General features: G+C 40.8%; 1 protein-coding gene across 1 annotated transcript; it reads left to right on the forward strand.

Annotated features, from left to right (window-relative positions):
• Nucleotides 1-445: 445 nt before the first annotated feature.
• Nucleotides 446-8,146, forward strand: wnt7ab (wingless-type MMTV integration site family, member 7Ab). Its single transcript, XM_078255357.1, has 4 exons — nt 446-643; nt 1,232-1,458; nt 4,079-4,350; nt 6,469-8,146. The coding sequence occupies exons 1-4, from the start codon at nt 573-575 to the stop codon at nt 6,949-6,951; spliced, it is 1,053 nt and encodes a 350-aa protein (XP_078111483.1). The 5' UTR covers nt 446-572; the 3' UTR covers nt 6,952-8,146.
• The last annotated feature ends 3,412 nt before the right edge of the window (nt 8,147-11,558 follow it).

Raw genomic sequence — 11,558 nt, forward strand, 5'->3', positions numbered from 1 at the left:
AAATAAGCATATGTCCATATTGCGTTGAACCCTGATCCACTTGTAATAACCAAGTAAAACGCCATCCCATCATCAGTCAAGGTGAATTCACTGCATAGGAGTGTGTGTGTGTGTGTGTGTGTGTGTGTGTGTGTGTGTGTGTGTGTGTGTGTGTGTGTGTGTGTGTGTGTGTGTTGAGATTCAGCCCTGGCGGGATTCTTCAGCAGGGCCCCATGTCTCCTGTGAACACGCCCCAGATAGATGAGCCAGATATATAGCCAAGACCTGCGGGTAGCAGAGGAACTGTGAGAAAGAGATAATCGCACTTGCTCACCTCACCAAGAGTTACCTGTGACACCCTCGCAATGACAAGAGGGCCCAGCGAAAGGGGGCCACATAAAGGGAATTTGGATGATACACTAGCCGTCAATTTGTAAAAAGTTTTTCCCGACCGTCTACTGTTTTTTTTAAATGCTTTTCGTCATTTTGGAGTTCCTTTGGAGTTACCTGGGCTGTGATCGATCGGAGAATAAGCGAACTGAGTTATTCATCAGCTCTTCGGATCGTTGCATGAAACTGAGTGCGGGGCCGCAATGAGTCGGAGAACAAGACGCTGGATTTTAAGAGTTTTACTTTGTCTGGGAATTGTTTATTTAAAAATTGGGTGAGCTGCGCTTATTTGACTTCACATTAGTTTGTTAGTCTCAAACACAAAATACTTTAAAATTGTATCTGTTGTTTGTGCTTCAAAAGCGCCTACTGTATCCCATATGTGCTCAACAGCAGGCAGGTGATTTTACGTAGGCTACGGAAGAAAAACAAATTAAGAGAAGAGTTCAGTTAGACTCGTGGCAACAGCGTCCTTATCACTTAATGGCATTACTTTATGATAAAGGCTGGTAAAAAAAAATCACACCGGTATAATAATTAAAAAATATCTACAACCTTTATACTGTCTTTAACTTATAGAATTAGTGCTGCATTTTAGCTCTGACATATTACAAAATCTTTTTGATGACAATTCTGTTCAAATGCAAATGTCGTAGTAAAGCAGTCTATTTTGCAGGATATATTAAATATTTGAATTATGATCATGAGCTGCTATTTAATAAACTAAACATGCATTTTATTTAAAAATGTTATGTAAACTCTTTAGGATGAAAAATAAACTCAAACTAATAGCCAAACATATTAAAAATGGAAAATACATGATGGCCACTTTTTCTCAGTCATATCCATCTTCCATTCACAGTGGCTTCTCGTCGGTGGTGGCCCTAGGTGCGAGCATAATCTGTAACAAGATCCCCGGTTTGGCCCCCAGACAACGGATTATCTGCCAGAGTCGCCCCGATGCCATTATCGTCATCGGAGAGGGAGCCCAAATGGGCATCAACGAGTGTCAGTTTCAGTTCAAAAACGGGCGCTGGAACTGCTCTGCGCTTGGAGAGAGGACAGTCTTCGGAAAAGAGTTGAAAGTGGGTATGTTGCTGTCTGTTAACGTTTGTTTACAGTTTGAAACTTTTCCCCCCCAGCAGTAAACACAATGTATTAATCACCTTGCACAATGGTATTCATGCGCATTGTGCGTAAAATGCGCACAGTTATCATATCTCTGACACTTTTGTGATTTCCCTCAACAACGGTTGATATTCACAAAACGCAGTGCAAAACAGAATTTCCTTATTTAGGGGTATCAAAAAGTTACATTATTACCTGATGCCTTGGAAAAATAAAAATAAATGACCTTGACATGCATCCTTTTCCTCATCTTACAAAATATAATCTAAAAGCTGGTGCTCTAGCCAAAACCTGCACCAGAATGTCATCTGTCCTGAATTATTGCATTCATAGTATAAGGAGTATCCCATACGGAGTCAGTGTCATTTGCTCCAGATTTTTCATTGAGAAGGGCTTTTCTATAACGGGTATCTGAAGCCAGCACTGTAACAAAGCTCTTGTGACTGTTGGCAGCCTTTCTTTTCAGCCCAGCAGAGTCTCTGGAGACACATTTTCTCTGTTCTTTATCCTGTCTAGTGATGGGTGCTGTGGCTCTTACTGTAAGGCCGTAGATCTTACCACGGGTATAAGTTACAGTGCGGCAAAGCCAAGAGGAAAGTAAGACCTGAAAGTACTAAATTAGAGAAACAAATGAGTTCAAATCAATATTCCTCTTGAGAACGGATGAACTGCAGGGGAAGCTGTAATTATGGCTGGAGTTTTGTGACCTGTTTGTTGGCTACTATGAACTGATAAAGTGGATTAAAGATGGTTGGATATCCAAGATACCTATAACAGGAAGACCTAACAAGGTTTAATGATATTTTGTCTAATGATGCCTTTATGGCTACAGTCAATGTAGGAGGTTGATAACAGATGATGCTTTGTAAAACTATTTAGATAAAATCCTTAAAAGAATTGTAATTTATGTTTAGTTCTGTAAGAACTATTGATGTTAAACAAAGAATCCAAATACCCCATTGTGTAATGGTCAGTAGCTTGGACCAGCTGTTTGAGGCCATATTGCCTGCTGCTGTTGGAAAGAAAGGATAATCTCTTCATGCTGTTGAAATGAAAACAGTTTGACAATCTGTTCCTTTTTGAATGAGTGGTTTCAGCTCATCAAGAGTCTTGGTTTGTGTTTCCAAGACAGGAGTTTAAGTCTATGGCTTGGACAGCCATACCAAATAGATTGGTTTCACTGATCAGAAGGCCAATGGTTGTAAATGAATGCCATTGTTGATGCCCAGGCTGAGTGGAGCTATGGAGCTCACAATTGTTCTTAAAGCGAAGGAGCGAATGACCCGTGAACTGACATAATCCTTACTGGTAATGCAAGGTGCATCAGCTTTGAGCCATTTTAGGCCTCAACTGTGTTTGCACTTGAACTTTGTAGTTACACTAAGCTGTATGAGCTGAGGTCCATATAAAGAGGCTGGATACTGAGAGGTGCCTGACTCTGCAGAGATGAAAGAGAAACAAACATGGTAGAAGAACAGTGAACTGGCACTTCTAGTTCAACTTAAACAGGCTTTTGAATTTTTTGTCCATTCTCTTTTTTAATATCGTCCATCTCTCATTGGAAGGTAAGGAAGAAGTCATATCATCTCTTTGCGGTGAACTCACGCACTCAGAACTGCAGGGGAAAAATTAACAACGGTGCAGTCAGAACTGACTGACACACCTTCTTTTTTGGCACGGAGCCCATTAAGTCTATGAAAACGTCCACATAATTGATGCCTCAATATCAGTTTTTTTTTTCAATGGCAAGGGCACCCATCCAAGATGTTTATCAAAAAACATTGCAGCTTTACATAGTGAACCGGGTGGCAGGAGGAAACACGAACAAGGTATGTTTGTTTTGAACAAACAGAGACAAGAGGAGTTTATTTACACATAGATATGATGGATGTTATAACCAGGTTCCGAGTTTCCTGTTTGCATGATAATGAATCTCAGATCTGAAAATAAAAACATACTACTCGTTTATCATGTTTATGAATATTACATCATGGGCTGTTTTTACATTGTTTTAGAAGGGGAAAGTATTGCTTTGTTTGCATTAAGATATATTAGACTCTCGCTTATTATTCGACTGGAGAACTTTGCTTCAGGATTTGTCTATATGAATCCTGTCAGATTAACCTTTAGTTATTCGTCGATATTTCCGTGTGCATGTAAATGATTTGTTAGCTGGACTTGGGTGAGATAACGGCAGGATGAAGATTCTGATGTCAGTGCCTTATGAGTTTACACAGAATGTGACAGTTTCTGAGCGGATCAATAGCCCTTCCTTTCCGACAACCCTCTTATTCATACTGCTTTGTTGACTATACTGCCAGTGTCCATTTTGGTTCATGGGCAGGACGGTTTCCAGGTCAGGTTTCAAAACACTGCAGCGCTTGAGTGATATGTCAGCAAGACTGTGATGGAAGCACACATACTGTTAATGATTAATCTCCGTTTCCTATTTATTTCCTGTTACGTACTTATTGTATTTCCCTTAAACTTGAGGAGAAACACCAAGACATTCTCTATTTAAAAAAATATCAATGTATACCTGCAACTATTTATTCATCTCCTTCTTTTTCTGCTCCACTAGGCAGTAAAGAGGCTGCGTTCACCTACGCCATTATTGCAGCAGGGGTGGCCCATGCCATTACAGCCGCCTGTACACAGGGTAACCTGAGTGACTGTAGCTGTGATAAGGAGAAGCAGGGTTTCTACAGTAAAGACCAGGGCTGGAAGTGGGGAGGCTGCTCGGCAGACATCAGCTACGGCCTGGGCTTCTCCAAAGTATTTATCGACGCTCGGGAAGTCAAACAGAATGCAAGGACACTAATGAACCTCCATAATAATGAGGTGGGACGTAAGGTAAGTGATTAGAAATTATGTCTCCTTATTCAGCACAATGACTTTAAAGATCATAGAATTGTTCTCCAAATTTGAATTCTTTAAAGGCACAAAGAATATAACAGTAAGTGAAGACTAAAGATAATTGTAAACAGTGGTTAACAAGTCTAAAGCTGGCCTCAGTAACTATTATACGTGCCATGATGTGGTGTGGGTGAACCTTGCCAAGACTGAACAAGCAGGTTGCTTTTAAGGGACTTTTAACTGGCAGGGTTTGATTACATCCCAGATCTCTGCACTGAAAACAGATTGACACAGTACAAAAAGGCATTAGCCCAAACCCCCTCCCCTCCCCATGGGATTTGCACCATGTATACAGTTACCTTTATGACAATCCCCACCCACAATTTCTCTAACATCATAAACCCACATCAGGTGCAATGTGCTTGTACATGTAACACAGGGGTGTTTACTGTTTGGTTATCATCATTGATTAATATGTGTCTCTGTTGCTGTATAGAAGATTTTAGTGATATGCACTTCACTTGCATACCAACTCTAAACACAGTTTCAATTCAGTCATTACGCATAAGGTCCAAATTGGATCTTCATTAAGTCAAAATCATTTTAAATATACCATGCCATTTTTTTACTGTCAGACCCTAATGCTAAAGCTACAAAGGACATTCATACAACATAAAAACGGAATGGTAGACAACGATGCGATAAGGAAAGGATGGTTTTCATGATACGTTGACCTGCTCATTCAATGGCTTTTTTGCATGCATGGCTGCAGAACACTGAGAGTCACAAAGAGACTCCAGTAAGTCTCGAGGTTAGAGATTGAGTGGAATAATGTGCCAAACTGCTAAAGTGAGGTTGGAGTTAGAAGACTAAAGAAGTAGCTTTGCCCAAGTTAACTCATATCCTCTCTCTCTCTCTCTCTCTCTCTCTCTCTCTCTCTCTCTCTGTCTCACTGTGCCAAATAGCCTGATTCCCACAACTAACACGTCCATCCCCACAGTTGCTGAAAAGCCTCCTTGCACACAATCGTACCCAGTAGATCATTTTCTATGTGCACCATGAATTCAAATTGGCTTATCTGGACAGCTAAATTGCCTCCCAGGAAAAAGACTGTACTGTGGATTTAAACTTTGCTATTTCGTTTCTCTTCTTTTTGCTAATAAATGGCCTCTCTGTTTTGATAGTAACCCCCTCCTCCTTTTTTTATGCTAATCAAAAGCAGTGACACTGAGCAGGAGCGCTGTTCACAGCTCCCTGGTCGCATACGTCCGGACAAAAGCTGTCACAAGTGTTGGTCACAGAACAACTGATGGATTAGCGAGTTGAAGCCAAGGGTTTTATGACGTGGTTTGCTCAGGAAGAGTTTTTTTTTCAATTCTTGTTCACACCACGTCTGTATTTGGGTTTTATTGTTACAGTTCACTTGCCAAGAACATGGAGGCATAAATATCTCGTCAATGGCTTTAGGAGACCATATCGCATACCAAACTCCTAACATTTTAGCAAAAGGAAATTGCAATTGACCTTGTTGCTAAAGAAAATTCCACTTTCAGTCAATGGCACTTCTCATTGTCATCAGTTTGGGGTTTAGCAGTAATCCTAGTCACTCGGCGCCTTGTACAGTCACTCTTGACATTTATGTGTTGTGTGTGGTAACTACACACACAGAGGCTGAAATCTGATACATTATTTTGGCTTCTGTGTATATGGTATCACACAGCTATGTGGTGGGGCTGTATTTAATCCCCAACCATGGTGTATTTGTCAGTCACATTGTTATTAAGTTGCACATTTGTCATTTGCCTTTAAGTGCAAGAGTTGAAATGGGAATTAAGACAGTTTGAGAGACACCAGGGGTTCATTCTATGTCTGTATGTAGACATATAATTAATCATAATTCTATTGTGAAAAAAAAAAATATATATATATATAAAAACACAATCATATTTCCTTTAGCAGATAAAAGCAAGACGTTGTTATAGTAAACTGCATGGTAATTGGTTTTAATAATCTAGTATGGCTGTTATTAACCTATCATCAGAGTGTATTTATCACTCATCACTGGAGTGTTTTTACAGTTGTTACCACGTTACTAAGTTGTTTTTGTGTGTTTAGGTCCTGGAGAAGAGCATGCGACTGGAATGCAAGTGTCATGGTGTCTCAGGCTCCTGCACGACCAAAACCTGCTGGACTACACTTCCCAAGTTCCGCGAGCTCGGCTACATTCTCAAGGAGAAATATGCCCATGCTGTGCACGTGGAGCCAATCAAAGCCAGCCGCAACAAGCGCCCTAAATTCCTCAAGATCAAGAAGCCTTACTCTTACCGGAAGCCCATGGATACAGACCTGGTGTACATAGACAAGTCGCCTAACTACTGTGAGGCGGACCTTGTGACGGGGAGCTTGGGGACACAGGGCAGGGTGTGTAACAAGACTATGATGCAGCACATCAGCGGCTGTGACTTGATGTGCTGCGGCCGGGGATACAACACACACCAGTACTCCCGCGTCTGGCAGTGCAACTGCAAGTTCCTGTGGTGCTGCTACGTTAAATGCAACACCTGCAGTGAGAGGACAGAGGTGTACACATGCAAATGAGAATATTTATTGGTGTGTGTGTGTGTGTGTGTGTGTGTGTGTGTGTGTGTGTGTGTGTGTGTGTGTGTGTGTGTGTGTGTGTGTGTGTGTGTGTGTGATGATGTATGTGAGTGTGTGGATTCGTGTCTTTGTGTTTTCATGGACAAACTGGAACGGTTAAACTTTACAAGGAGGCTGTTATTGCAGTCTTTTCATACATAATGAGGAACTACTGTACTGTGTATACAGTAAGATGAAGATGGGGAGTCATGATTCTTTTGCACACAAAGCTCTTCACCCCTCTTCTTGGACTGTTGTGTTCGTTGTACCCTGGCATGTGGGAGCGGGTGCCCACAGTGTGAGCCAGTGAAGCAAAATTTCAAGACTTTTAAGCTATATGGACATTTAGCAAATGGACTTTGCCAATGCAAATGCATTATGGTGGATATGATTGCTGGGCAGGACACACTGCTGTAGTTCTCACTCTGTGCGCAGATGAAATGACACAGCCATTTGGAATATTTAACATACTGTATTTAGAGAATGAAAATAATTAATATTAATTTATTCTATAAAGAAAAAAACTACTGATTTTGTCCATTATGGATCAGAAATAACTAAATGTTGGGTTTTAGTTTATTAAGGCAATCAAAACTTGTCCACACACTTGTTAAAACACTGGATTTGAATCTGCCTGGAATAATGTGTTTTAGAATAATGTTTTTCCAGATGAAACTGGATGTAGGCTACTCACATTGACCTTCTGACCCTCTCATGAGTTTGTCTTCCCTCTGTTTGCTGCTAGTCTAGAGAATCCCACTTGTTGAGGTCGAAGGCTGTGCGCTCTACTGACTGTCTTCAATGGCATTGCTTACTTCAAGCCGATTTAGCTTAACAGGACTTATTCACTGATTAAAAACACAGGCACATTTTCCACTTTTGGTAAATATTGGTTCATAGAGTATATTTTGTAAAAGCCTATTTTTATATGAATGTCTTATTTATATATTTTGCATATTCAATGTCAAGTTCTGACTCTGACACCTGTGTTAAAATCCCCGTGAAAAAAGCTGATATATGTAAGTTGGCCCCTGCTGTTTGTCACTGCCATAGTTGCATATTGTAAGTGATAGAAACTGTTTATATGTGTCTGTGTTTACTGCGTTTCATGACTACTATTGATGAAATACAGGAACAGAATAACACTAAAAAGAAATGATTTCCATTATTGCTTCCTCATGCATCCAAGTCTCACTCTGATCATGACAAAAGAACATGGGAATGCCATAAACAAAGAAACTATGGAGTTTTAGTTTTGCAAGGACATAACATACTTGAACAGTTGCAATGTAGTGTAAATGGCTAGATAACAGTAAATAACAAATGTATTATATAACTATATGAAAATTGAAAAAAAAAAGAAAATTGACCTTAACATTTCCTTGCCATAAACCAACATGGTACTGGAGTTGTTGAACTTTTTTTTATGTAAATAGTACCTTAATTGCTCATTACATAGGAATCTATTAACCGTTAGAGTCATTACTTACACTTTCAAATGGACATAAATGTAAATCTTTATTAATGGTAGCTACATTGTGGTTTACATCATCATCAGGCAATAAAATAGGGATAAATATTCTCAAATATTGTAATTCAAATGGTCACCATGGAGATGAATCAGTTCTCAAAGTGCTTATCCTACAAGAACAATGTGTGCAATACTGGGCTGCAGAAAGAGAGATGTCCTTTGAGAGGGGAAAGTTATTCAGGCTTAATTGAGGGCCCATCTTGCAGACTGGGAAACAGTTGAATGTGTCAGAGGAGAAAAGTGTTTGTGCTCTAATGGTAGGGTACCGGAGTAATTGATGAGACTGGTTGGGCAGACTGTCACGGAGATGACTTGCTCAGTCGGGGGAGTGGGAGCTGTCAGGTGATAGATGACTCGCACATCTGCTTCATTCACTCCTGGGCCACTAGTTGCTACAACAACTCCAGTGCAGCAGAGAAAATGCAGGGCAGTTTCCAAGAGAGGCCGGCCGACGTGTCAGGGAAATGTTAACGATGCTAAAGCCCACAGTTACAGATTCCACTCTCATCGGCCTGGAAGTGGAGTGGGGAGACGGGCCCGAGGTGTTGACGGAAAACCTGCTCCCAATAATCTCCTGGGATTGACAAATGTAGCCTGTAAAGTTTTCACCTGTGCTGTATTTTAGAACATTCCCACATGGGCATTTTCCTTGCAAAACCTAATTTTTTTTTCTCCCCACAGAAAAAGCTGAGGCACATGAGAATGCAGGTTTAATTTTGAGTAGATTAGCTATATCATGTGTCATTGGCAGTGATAATCTGTCCAGAATAAAGAGAAAAGGGCATGAAGGGGATAATAACAGAGGCTTGTCTCTGTCTGACAAAAGCTTTCAGCTTTCATAATATTGATACAAAAGACTCGCGCATAAGAAAAGGCTGCTGCTCCAAAAGCTCTGGTTAAACCTAAACTAGGGTTTTGTGTGTAAGACGCACACCACATTATCTCATGAACAAAACACGTACATCTCAGAATCCTTTATATGTGTCACTTATGTACCTTCACTTGCGGTAATCTAACATATGACAAGGGCAAAACCCCAGGTTTGTGTGGATACTTTTGAATGTGGTGCTCTAAGGTTACAAGGTGCCCTTAGGTTCCACTAATGCGGATTAATCATTTACACCATCAAACCTTTGATGCTATTATTTACAGCATAACATGTCTTTTTTTTTAAACAAACAATGTAGTTTAGCTACTGTTCTAGTTAATCCACCTGCAGTGTTTTCCAGTCAGGTGCAAAAACACCACCACACAGAGGCCACAGTCACTTCTTCGTCATTGAGTCACAAGCACAAAATACCACCTTCTTTGATATCACAGCCTAAGTCAGACACCCTGCAGGATCACTGAAAAGCTAATTATACTCTTAGCTGTGTTTCTCCATAAACAGGACCAAGGGTTGCCAAAATGTTCAGGGGTGTAATATCCATGTTGCTGTGAAGTGGGGTTGCATTACCCTTTGGAGTTTTGTTTATAAGAACACACACACACACACACACACACACACACACACACACACACACACACACACACACACACACACACACACACACATACTCACCCATCACCTGCAGTAGTTGGAAGTTGGTGGTAGCAGCAGATTTATGGTTGGTAGTCTGGCTCACTCCCTGTGTTATTACTGGAGGCCTGCCACAGCTTCCCTATCTGCTCCCATGACCCAATACATCAGGGCGGCCCAGCAGTGTGCTCGAGCCAGCAATTAATGTCAAAGCCAACAATGAGTCTTTTAACACATATTTAAGCAAGATCCATCCTGCTTTTCGTTTTATCATTAGATCGGCCTTGACTGCGCTGATGATCAGATTGATAGCTGGAATCAGAATTGAACCGATGATGCAGACATTTGCTGAAACCAGTGACAGAATTCAGGATTTATTTCCAATTCATCTCATGAACCTACACCTAATTACAATGAACAAAGGGATCATATTTCTTTATACAGTCTTACCTGTTCTGTTCTTTTTTTGTGTCTGCATGACATATACTCACAGAATTAAAGTTACCCATGAAACATAGATAGCATCTTGTGTTTACTTCCAAAGACGACTGAAAATATACCACCAATGAAGAAGGAAATGACTCATAATTTCACAGTGAAAGAGTTGTTAAATCATACATTTTACAGGGCCTTCATTAACGCAAGGCTCTGTGCGTGTGTGTATGTGAACTATTCTGCTTCAACAGCTTCCAACGTTTCACTCAAACAAGTGGACAGCACTAAAGACAATAATTTGAAGGAGGAGGAGGAGGAGCGAGAAAATATGCTCTCCAGTTTTTTCTCTCCCCTTCGCTCTCTCTGACCATAAATCTTCTGACACATGATTATGTCAGTCATACTTTTGTTTTTCCTCTGGTTGAGACATGCACAAGCACCTGAGCGCTGCACAGTAAATTGCAGAGCACAAGGTTGTCTTTATGTGATTCCAGAGATACTGCATGGGCACAGAGCTCAATCATGCACTCTCTTAACAGAGTGCTGTTTGAGACTCTGTGATGGAAGCCAGAGATAGCAGACAATATCCACTCCCCACAAGAGAGATCCACAACTGTTTGGCACTCGCAGGGGGGGGGGGCTGTCTATCTGACTTCCCATGGTCTATCTGATTTTACAGGTAAACACAGTGGTCAAATAGCTTCAAGGTATTGTCAGTGGCATTAAGGTAAGAACACAGGCTGGATCAGCTCTTTGGGGGGATTTTGAAGGAGCCATTTACAATGATTTGAGTGAACATACCGGCCCGCTTAACCTGCCTTTTCGAAGCTTTTGAAATATGTAATCATGGAACAGTAATACATCTGATAAATAGGGTAATGAGAACTTCCAGTGAGTGTGTTAAAAGCTGCCTTTGATGGTGTGTAGTGTTGTATCTTCAAATGATCTGAGAAACCCATATGATACTTTTCCTTGTTTTTGGAGTGGTTTGAAACAGGGTTATAGAGGGCCCTCATACATGCTCCCCCCTCCCTTCCTCCAGAAGACGTCACCTGAGCTAAGCTTACAGTAATCCTCCGACGT

The sequence above is a fragment of the Sander vitreus genome, chromosome 7 (genome assembly GCF_031162955.1).
Source record: "Sander vitreus isolate 19-12246 chromosome 7, sanVit1, whole genome shotgun sequence".
NCBI lineage: Eukaryota > Metazoa > Chordata > Actinopteri > Perciformes > Percidae > Sander > Sander vitreus.